An 11,478-nucleotide genomic window follows, 5' to 3' on the forward strand; every position below is an offset into this window, starting at 1 on the left:
TGTGGAGAACTGAGGAACTAAATTCTGGAAGTAGGCACCTAAGTCTTAGTTGGTAAAAAAAGATCAATTGTTAGAGGATTCTTGTCCCAGAAATTTGATTCAGATTTTTAAAAGTTAGAAGTAAAATCCATTAGAATGAAATAAAAACCAGAGACATTTAGTCATGCCTTTTATTATGAGAGGATAACTGAAACACTAGCACTTTTTTCCCTCTTTTTTAAACGCAATTTTAGTATAAAAATTTTTCTTTTTTATTTATTTATAATATTTATTAAAGATTTGAAAGCCTGTGTAACAGAAAAAGTGTTTTAGCCATCATGCCCTGAAAATATAAATGATGCAATGTAGAAATATTTTTATTAGATTACATGATATAGATTGGAGATAGGGATAACCAAAACCACACATAAGCCTTGAAGCGTACAAACTATAACACAAAGCCATTTTGATTTCCATGCAACAGAAGATAACATAAGGATACTAGAAAACAGAAGTAAACAAGAACATGTTATCACTACAGGAAGGAAGAAAATACGGTACTTACCTCTAGTGCATAACAAACAGGTTTGTCTCTGCCCAGTTTGTAAGCTATTGTAGTTAGAAGACCATGCTCAGAAAACACAGACTAAATGGGGAAAGGGGAAAGAAAAGGTAAAGCATGAACAGAGGCAGAAAATATTTAAATAAATATATTTCAATGATAATAAACAAGAGATAAAACCTTCACTGGAAAAAAAATTAAATATGGAAAGTTTAAACAAAGTAAATCATCAGTCACTCTAAATAAACAACTAAGATAGAACCCTTGGATTACTGGTGTTAATTCTTGTTTCCACAAGCTGCCTCAGATTTTTCCATCCTCCTTACAGCAAAGAATTGGGGGTCTTTAGAAGGAGATGTGAATGAGAAGGAAGCCAAAGCTTTGCATTATTTATTCAACTACAACTACAAAGAAACAATGGGAGAAAATGAAGGGAAGAAATAAAATAGCCAAGACAAGGAGAAAAGCATTAAATTAAGTAACACAACACTCAGCACTTCTGGGTGAGGTTAAGAAACATATACAAGGAAAGAGCAAGAAACTTGCTATGAAAAGTTCTTTTTGGAAACTTAAGGAGCTAGGAAATGGAGTCTTACTGAAACACCTTGAACAAATTATTACTTTCTATTCTATCAGATTTCAGTATGCGCTTTTCCTTATCTTTAGCAATATAATTGTTGCTAACAAGTTTAAGAAAGGCTAATATATAGTTGTACTCAAGACTTAAATAAAGATTGTAAAAAAAAAGTAAACAACTAAAAAATGCAACTGACCTTCTGACCTGTATTGCACAGCAAGAAACATCCTGTTCCATACCTAGCATGAAAGCAAAGGAAAGTTAAAACCAGGACGTTTAAAGGATAACCTGTTACTGCAGTCCATGAATCCAACCCCGCTGTGGAGAATCAAGACACCACTTTTTGCCCCTTGAAGGTTATGTTACCATTAACTGATGATAAAACCATCCTCAAAAAGTTGATCTAAATGCAGCCTGCAGCTGAAAAATCTAGTCCCACACCTCTCTCTCTGGCTATTTCTTGTGTAATACTTGATGAAGGTGCAGATACGGCTGAAAACTAAGTGTGAATTCCTCTTTGGTGTTTACCTACTTCAATTCAAAGATTATGAAAGCTACTTTACAGAATAAATATTTCACAATATTAAATTCAAGCTTTTAAAGGGGAAAATTTAAGAAATTGTTACTGTCACAAAGAGGAGGGTTTTCTTTAAACATAGAGTTTAAAAATTTCTAAAAATGGCACGTTTCTCATTTGAAGACCACAACACATGTATGTGTGCATACACACACAAGGACACAGTTTAATAAAAGGAGTATGAAATACTTATAATCCACTCTAACGTATTCTAAGAGTTGATTAGTTCCCTACCTTTTTAATACCCTGAAAATTAATAGCTTAAAGTAGTACTGAGAAAGTCTTCAGTTATGTTTGGAGAGAAAAAGGGTAAAGCAATAACACTAATAGGTTAAAAAATCTCACTTTTAGCTTTTGGTTTAGCTGGATTTTTTCCAAAAGGTCTCTTGTGTTATAAAAGTATCTCTTATAAAAATACTTTGTGACAATATTACTTAGAACCATGTTTGTTTTAGTAAAATACAAGGCCACTAAGCATTAAATTTGTGTATAAATATAAAAGATAAAGTGAAGGTTAATTAGCAACAAGTATAGATTAATGTGTAATTAAATCTGTGAAAGTCCAATACTGTGTATGTACCTACAAGCTCAGTTAAGCACACGGTTGTAAATGGAACAGTAAGTCATTTAAGCAGAGAGCTTTTCCTGAAATGAATGTTTGATTACACTAGTTGCCTGATTTAACTGATCAGCTATTTTAAACAAGGGACACTAAGAGGCTGAGAAATAGAAAAAACCCAAAATTCTCCACACTGCGCTAGACATAGAAGCAACGCTAAGCTCTGCAGCTGAAATGAACCTTTCCCATCTAGCAACGCTGTGGGTTTTTTGTCATTCAAGTTTATGTAATCTAACTCACAGGGCTTGTATTTATTTAACTTTATGTCACAATTTAAATGATACTACAACTGTTTTAATCTGTGTTTTGGAGAATTTTAAAATGAAAAACCTCCTGTCACACAGAGATATTTCCTCAAAGTGACCTTGCTCCAAAATATAACTCACAAACCATTTAACTTTAATATCTTCACTATTTTATATAAAAGTCAGGACACTGTTTACTTTGTAGGTCAACACAGCCAAAAAGTAGAGCTGTAGTTATGGGGTAACTACAGAAGCATTTGGCAGACAGCTTGAAAGAGAACACAATACTAAATTCAAAACAGAACAGTGATGTACCGTTTATCTTACACCTTTCATAATAACTTACGTATTTTTTGCCTGCCCATCTTGAAAACACATTTGCCCAACAAGAGCAGCAGACTGGTCACCCAAGCACTGAAAAGAGAGATTTTTTTTTTTAGCAAATGTCTGCACATGAATCACATGCATGAAAAATGAACATGAACAGATATATTTAACTATAATCTATTAGGAGCATGCAAATAATTGAAAGTGAGGAAAAATCTATACAGACAACCTGTGCTTTTTGCTACTCTTCCCTTCACAAGAACTGCAAATGAAATGCGTTGTGCTATTTATGGTGAACAATTTAAAGAAATCAAAATTAAAATTTACTATCTGTATGCATGTTGTATTGGAAAAAGCTGAGAATCTGCCCAACATTTCTGGATTATGTATATACTGAACTCCTTTTATACATAAAGCAGAGCTTGCTTCCATTTTGCAATGTTACTCATTTACTTTGAGATCCTAAGCTTCCAACAGCACTACTCATATGCATTAAAGCTGTCAGCTGTACTTCCACAGCCAGACCTTAATTTAATAATGGAAAACCCAATCAACTAATAATTCAACTTCAAAAGTTTACTTCATGTTTAACACAAAGTAAAAACCCATCAACTTAATTTGTAGCAGGATTCACCCATCTTAAAGCTTTTTCCAGTGAAGATATGTTCATGCAGTATCAGGTTCTCATGCCAGAATCTGAGTTGAAGTAGGACTTGACTTACCCCGGAAATTGGTACACCTGTCAAAGCTCCAGATTTCTGATTTGCAAGAAGAGAAAGAAAAGCTCCAAATTAGCTTTCCATGACTACAATTTAAGGCAATGATAAAGAAGCTAAACTTGTAATGCTCGAAGGAAAACAAAAAGGGTCACGTAAGCAACACAGTTCAGTTCAGGTGTACAGTGGACTTCAGCTTAATGCAGCTCATGCCTAAAACATTAAAAAATAGAGAGCCAGAAATTTACAGGTATATTTTATGTCACCTCACCAGTTCTTAACATAAATTTTGTTGAAATCATAGTGTACAGAAAATTAGGTTCAGTGTATCCTGTGCAGTCAGTGTCAAGAGTAAAATGCAAAAATGCAAAAATGGTAAAGTGACTAGAAAAAAATGTGATGACACACTAAGCAAAGACAGATGCCTCATTTTAAGATACAGCATTTTAAGTCTCATATAGAATTTCTTCCAAACACTACCGTGTAGTTTTTCAGTTGCATTCTTGCAATAGGTAACATAAGAAATTTATATCCTGAGAATTTTTACTCCTTTCTTTAAATTGTTTCTTTGTGCAACTGTGAAAACGCATTTTCAGTGAAGCCATGCAAATGCATTTCCAATCTGAATCTTTTTTAATTTAATACTCTTTTTAATTAGCTGGATTTAAGGTAAATTGAGTTTATAAATACACTAAAAAACCCTGCATGAATCTGATGTTTCACTACAATAGAATGAATATTTGTAGACAGAATGGCCCACTTCTCTCATTTATAAAATGAGACAGCCAACATTTATTAGCCAGTAGCTGTATTTTTTACTTCACTATAAAAAGAAATATTCAAAAGCCTGCAAATTAAGGCAAACATACATCAAGACTACATTTTAGAAACAACTTTGGCATGAACTCTAATTGTAATATCTCAAATTTGGAAATACCCACCAAATTTATTGGTCTAGAAAGTGTGCTTTTATTATTCTTTAAACCAATGGAAATGCACAGCATCTGAACACAATGGATAAGATATAGGTGGTCAGCCTAATGGAAGCCTCTACTCACCAGGCTAGGAGAGATTTTCTACAGCCAGCAAAAGGAAGAAAAAGAAAAAAAATGGAAGGAAAGGGGAAGAGAAACAGAAGTTCACATTTAAAGTGACCAGCTGTTCTGTTTCAGTTGCCAGGTAGTATCTTTTTCCATTTACCTCACTCATTCAGCTTAATACAACTCACCCTCATCTGACCTTCACATTAATAAAAGTCAGCAATGACTTCTAATGGCATCTCCATTAACAGATTAGCAAAAATACTTACATTTCAGGCAAGTTAGAGTTATATTTTAAATAAAAATCTCATAACTTGTCTTAATTACAAAATGCCTCTATGTTCTTAGTAAACAATAAGGCAAACTACCAGGAAAAAGAATGCAAAATCACAACATCCAGTTTATCTGACTCTGAAGTTTTTAAGAATAAATTAGATGCCACTGTATCGAGAAGAGCTAGTGCTGCATCAAAGTAAACTTGAAACCTCAGCCCCATGATATCAATTAATGATTTACTCCTAAGTAATATTCACAGCTACACTAGAAGCAGTGTGATTAAAAAGACATCACAATATTCCAAAATATTTTTTTTACTGAGTGCAAGAGAAGACTATTTTTCAAAAAGAAGGCAATCTAAAGTGTCACTTGTGATTTTCCAGTTCACAGAAACTGACTAATCTTGCCTTCAGTTAGGTGGAAATAAGACATTATACATCTTGTCCAGTCTTCTTAGGTCATGAAGACTTCCATAGCGACTTTAATCTCTTCTTTTCAATTGTACAAAAAGTAAAAAAATTGTGCTCTAATAACAGCAATCTCATTCTTTTAATCTACGGATTATACATTGCATTCTGATGGGTGGTTTTTAAGTCAATAAGTAACTGTAATAAAAAAACCAAATTTTTATCCTTATCAAAAACCTCTCCCATTTTGTTTTGTCTGTTTGACACTTAAAAGTGAAAACAACAGATATTCATTTTCATATAATATTACACAACAGTAGATAATGACATACTAATAATAAATCAAACAATACTAGAAAAAGCCATTAGTCTTAATCTATGGAAATTCTGTCAAATTTATATCGATATAGTTATATTTTTACAAGATTAACTTCACACATGTGCAAGAAAACATACCATCAGCCCATAAATCTCAGAGGAGCTTCGTACTTTTGGAAGTATTTCCATAGGAATATCAAAGAATCTGAACACAATACAAAAGAATTTATATATATATGGTCAGTGCTAAATCAGAAAGCATTTTGCATTTATTTTCTTAAGTAAGTTTAAGCTGTAAAGAAAAAAAAACATAAAAGGAACTTTGATTTCTAGGGTTTAATACATCACTATGTTTTTTCACTTGTTACAGTACGTGACACTGAATTATGGAGTAAAACAGCATATATTTGAATATTTTGAAAACATATTCAGCTCTTTCATGTGGAAGTCATTGCTCTTCCAACAATATCTTTATAATACTGTTATTAATAAATTTAAATTTAAATAGAGACACTATCATTGTAACTGCCTTACAAATTTGATTGAGGAATAAAGAAACTATTAAATATCATTGTTTCCATGAACCAGTCTTCCACCTACAGAAAAAAATCAAGGCTCTGCTACTTTTAATTAATCCAGACAGTTGTAATTTGAACATCTGGAGAACAATGAATCTTAATTATTAATGTTAACAGTAAATAGAACAGTAATTGCTGATCTTAGTCTAGATAAGAGATTCTTACTATTAAATTAGTTTCTTTACACATCACTTACAGAATCTATTTAAATAACAGTACTATTATTATTACTGAAAAACTGAGCTTACTGGCAGAGCTCAGGATCCCATTCCAAGGAATGAATGTTGAACAACATTGTTCTACTGGCATTGGTTACATCTGTACAGTGAACGCCTCCATTCTTTCCACCTGTCAAACTCTGAACAAAAAAAATATCAACAGTATTCGCCAAGAAAAGATACAGGTTTACTTTAACAAATTACAAAAAAAAAATTTCTATATTCACAAAGCTTTCATCTTGGGACTCGGAATTCTGATATTTCTGCAACAACTAAAAAGGCAGACCTGATACAGTGGAAAAAAGGCATGAGAGAGGTAATAAGGGTACAGCAGTACCTCCTGGATTCTTATATTGCAAAGGTGGCTAATATATTTTTCTGAAGTCCAAGATTTTTCCAAAAGCATAAGCAAAATTTTACAGCAACCTATAAATGGTAAACTACACATAGTTTAAACTACCAAAAAACCACAGCGATACAGGGACAGTAAAAGTTCATCTTGTAAGGAACTTTAATGGAATTTCTTTAGTGGCTTCTATTGACATCACTGTATGATCAGGGGGTATCATGTGTCACAGTACTTTGCACAGAAATTTGCATGATATGGAAATTCATTTTAAAAAGAGTGATAATAAACTCACAAATACATACCCATATAAGCCATGAATCAATAGTACCAAACATAGCTCTTCCATCATCAACTGCTTGCCTAATCTCTTCCACATTATCCAAAAGCCAACGAAGTTTCACTGCACTGAAGTAAGTGCTAAGTGGAAGACCAGTCCTAAACTGTAAAAAAAAAATCATTTCAAGACCATGCAAGTATCTTTTCCATGAATACTGTAACTATTTACAGAAATGGTGATAGTAAGTGAAAAACCAAAGACACAAAACTCAGAGAAATGACACAAGCTTGTTATTTAAGTAAGTACTAAGCATACAATACACAAGTCTGAAAACATCAAAACAAAATGACTAGTGCATTAACGGACAAAGATCAAAGCTGATCTAAATGCAGTTCAAAGACCATTTACGTGGAAATAGTTGTTTGCAGAAGTCCTGTCTTATCTAGGATATCTCCATATGACTAGACAGCAAGTAATGACAACAAAAATGAGCAACACAGCGCAGGAAAGATGGAATTTGTATTCTACTAGAACTTTAAAATCAAGTAAGTTTATATGCTTTTTGACATCCATTTCCTGGCTATAGGAAAATACATAATATATAAAATATATAATATTTATACAATCAATCAAGGAAAATATAAATCAAAGAATTATGACACCTGTTTGCAAGCATTTTTTTCCAAATTGTTATATATATTCCCAGATAAAAAAAAGAATGAATTTGCTCTTTATAAAATATCTTCCCAGTTCTCAGATTGGTTGCAATTAATTTCAATATTAAGGCATAAGATGAGAAAGGATAATATATTTCACATCAATAAATTATTTTCCAAACAGTTTTTTCTACTTGCTCTTAATTTTTCTGTGTGATGTTTACTTATCATCGGATAGGTAGCACATGATTAAGTCTCAGTAGCAATTACTCATTTAACTTCTCTAGTGAGATATGTAAGAAGTGTTAACCACTTATTTTGAGGAAAACAAACATTTTCCAGTCTCAGATCTGTAGTATAGAATGATGCACATTTTTTATTATTTAACAAGCTAAGAAGGGACTAGAAGCTACAACTGACTTAATTTGTTTTGGGGAATTTTAAGCACACATCTCCAAAACATTATATACTGTAGCAGTAAGACTTCAGCTACTATTTAAATGTTCTGGAATATCTCTTACCTTAAAAAAGGCTTTGTTTTTTCCTGGAATTCTTTTAAGAAGCCGTTCAACTGTTGACTGGGTTCTCAGGTCAAGCCACACTAAAAACATGAATAAAATTAATTGATCAACTGATTTAATATACAAAAAGTGACATGTACAACCTGCTTCTACAAAACTAGAGCTCTTGCCAGTAAATTCCTGTATTTATTTTTAGCTTTTCATGTAGTTGAAATAATATTGTATTGCCATTGTATTTTTAATGCACTGTTGTAAAAATTAAAAATGGTTAGACAAACTCATTTGATTCAGAAGAACAAACGATTTGAGAAATCAAGCAGGATTTTCCATGTAATAGGATATATACTTTTCTCTACCAGAGCATAAGCAAATGACTAATACTACTTTGTTTACAGCAGATGACTGTCATTAAACTAGGAGGGTAAAACAAATAGCAGGTTGATTATTTACTATTTCTATGAAAACTTTGAACTAAAGTGCTAAGGCAGAGTTATCAAAGTACAGCTGGGCTTAAGATAAAGCTGTAAACAACATATATTTGAATATAGAAGAGTCCTGTTTTTTCAGTGATTCTATGCTAAACTAAATCTAGCACTTGACATGGCCTAAAAGAGCAAATCTAGACAATTACCATTTCTCAGCTGAAAAGCCAAAGTAAGTTAAAAATAAAACTCAAAATCAATAAGTATTCATTAAACCTACTTAACACATTTTTCCTTTAAAGTTAAACTAAAAGCATCCTGAAAATTTAGTAAGCTCCTTCATTTAAAAGGAAGTGATTTTGAGGGGAGACCTCATCGCGCTCTACAACTACCTGAAAGGAGGTTGTAGCGAGGTGGGGGTTGGTCTCTTCTGCCAAGTAACAAGCGATAGGACAAGAGGAAATGGCCTCAAGTTGCGCCAAGGCAGGTTTAGACTGGACATTAGGAAAAATTTCTTTACTGAAAGAGTGGTCAGGCCTTGGAACAGGCTGCCCGGGGAAGTGGTTGAGTCACCATCCCTGGAGGTATTTAAAAGATGTGTAGATGAGGCACTTAGGGACATGGTTTAGTGGGCCTGGTGGTGTTGGGTTAACGGTTGGACTTGATGATCTTAGAGGTCTTTTCCAACCTTAATGATTCTATGATTCTATGATTAGCGTAAGTCAGAGCTTCATTACATGCCAGGGATGTACAGAACCCCTCAGGAACATTGTTTTTTGTTAAAAGCCCATAAAGCAATTTATTAACTATTAAGTAGTAATTTTAACAGAATAGGCTTTTTTTAATTGCACTGGTGTATACAAACACACAGCTTATGACACAGATATCAGAAAATCAAAGAAGTTAGTAGGCTAGGCCACAATGAGATCTGCACAGGAAACTAGGAAACCATTTTTCTACAACGCGCTCATTTTATGATATTACATATTCAGAAAGTATAGTAGTTACCAATAGCATTATAAAGAGGTTCTCCAGTTGTCTTGTCCCAAACCACTGTTGTTTCTCTCTGGTTGCTGACTCCAATGGCTTCAGGACAAAATAGAAAGAAGTATCCTTTTCAGAAGGTTTGTTTTCCCCTTTTAGGGGGTAAGGGAGGGAAGGGAGAGGTAGAGAGGAGGGAGGAACAGGTAAGGAGAAGAGGAAAGTAAATGGGAAATAAAAGCTTCCAACTTTTTCATGTTATACTCTAGAAATATTACTTCTAAAAACTCATCATTCAACTTTTGCTGCTTAATCTATGTGCTCTAAATCTCTCTTTTTTTGCCACAAACTGAGCGCGCAACAACACTGATAGGGAAACTAGCTTTTACCAGTAAGTCCTAATTTAAATTTCAGAATTTCTTCATTCATCACTTGTCTCCGTGGTTTTGCAAGATTAGGTTAAGCCTACTTTGTAGATTTTGCATTGCTAATATACCTGAAGGACTTACTTTCTCATTATTCCTCCCAAACAAACTGCTCTCAATTCCAGTTTAATATTTTCTTTGAGGCCAGCACACGCTGCCACCTTTCTATTTATTGACTTAAAAACTGGAGAATCTGACTTGCTCAACCATGAGTATATTAAAGCCCTCGGTTACCCTTAAGTACTAGGAATACCTTTTATGTTAGCGATGTCTATGTTCAGTTGTTGCAGTTTCTCGCAGGTCCTTTCCACACATTCATGGACAGACTTTAATATTTCCTTTGGATCTTGTTCCACCCATCTTTAACAAACAGTAAACACCAGTTAATAAAAAGACAAAAAACTACATTTAGGGAAAAAAAGAAATTCTGGTCTGAAAAACCAGCTGAGCATTTTGACACAATCATAATTTTAAAGTATGTTTTAGATATCTAGAAAAAGTGTGATGTATTTCAGCCCTTTTTAAACAGTAAGCTGTATTTTCACAACAAAACCATCAGCAGAAAACAAGGAATTTTGTTTTGTTTTGTTCTATAGAGAGTGCTTTGGCAGCATATGCTAGGTCAGTTAAGAACAAACAAACAAAACATCTCAGATATTAAGCGATTTCTATGGACTAAGCAATTTCTATGGACTAATCTGAAGACTACGATTAAATTGTAAAAATGACCAGCTTTACCATTTTAAATGAGACTTTAAGTCTCGTTTAAACTTTAGTTTTAAACTTTAAAGTTTAAACTTTAAATTTGTTAATGAGTGGTCAGCGTAAAACACTAAGTATTTTTAGTTTATGTAACTCAGAGCACATAACAGACACCCAGTATGTGGTTCTTTATGCCATTTTTTCTACCACACAGTCTTTTATAGCAAATACTATGTTCTTAATAATTATTAATCAACTTCAGTTTTGATCATTCATAGATAAAAACACGTAAGTTCTACCAAAATGTACATAAACAAATAAAAAACCACAGAAAATTCATACCCTTCTTTAGGGAATTTCTGCTGTATCTCAACTTGATGGTGACTCAAGAGCTCTGCTGTTTTTGCATTAAAAACCTGCAAATAAATTACACAACGGAATTTTCTATGAATACAGAAATTTAAACAACAATAACTTAACATTTATTCTTTTGACAAATACAGTGCTGTGATAATTGATAGTTATTTTCTATCATCGACCCAAATATCCATATAACCTGGGTTCAGATATATGAATTTTTGTAATTAAGGTGAGCAAGGAATATTTTGGTAAGTTTTGCTGTCAATTATAACTGCTTTTTTTTCTTGATGGAATCATAGAACCATAGAATGGTTTGCGTTGGAAGGGACTTTAAAGATCATCTAGT

At 33.1% G+C, this 11,478-nt stretch overlaps 1 protein-coding gene across 1 annotated transcript; it reads right to left on the reverse strand.

Annotated features, from left to right (window-relative positions):
• Window positions 1-544: 544 nt before the first annotated feature.
• GK (glycerol kinase) lies at window positions 545-11,188 on the reverse strand (the record flags this gene model as incomplete). The annotated part of the gene is made up of 11 exons (XM_009580123.1): window positions 545-625; window positions 1,315-1,357; window positions 2,906-2,973; window positions 3,609-3,644; window positions 5,782-5,848; window positions 6,470-6,579; window positions 7,091-7,228; window positions 8,243-8,322; window positions 9,673-9,750; window positions 10,324-10,430; window positions 11,115-11,188. Coding segments are annotated over 11 exons (882 nt in total), but the record flags the coding sequence as incomplete, so codon positions are not given.
• Window positions 11,189-11,478: the final 290 nt, after the last annotated feature.

Source organism: Fulmarus glacialis, unplaced genomic scaffold, assembly GCF_000690835.1.
Source record: "Fulmarus glacialis isolate BGI_N327 unplaced genomic scaffold, ASM69083v1 scaffold9066, whole genome shotgun sequence".
NCBI classification, from domain to species: Eukaryota; Metazoa; Chordata; class Aves; order Procellariiformes; family Procellariidae; genus Fulmarus; species Fulmarus glacialis.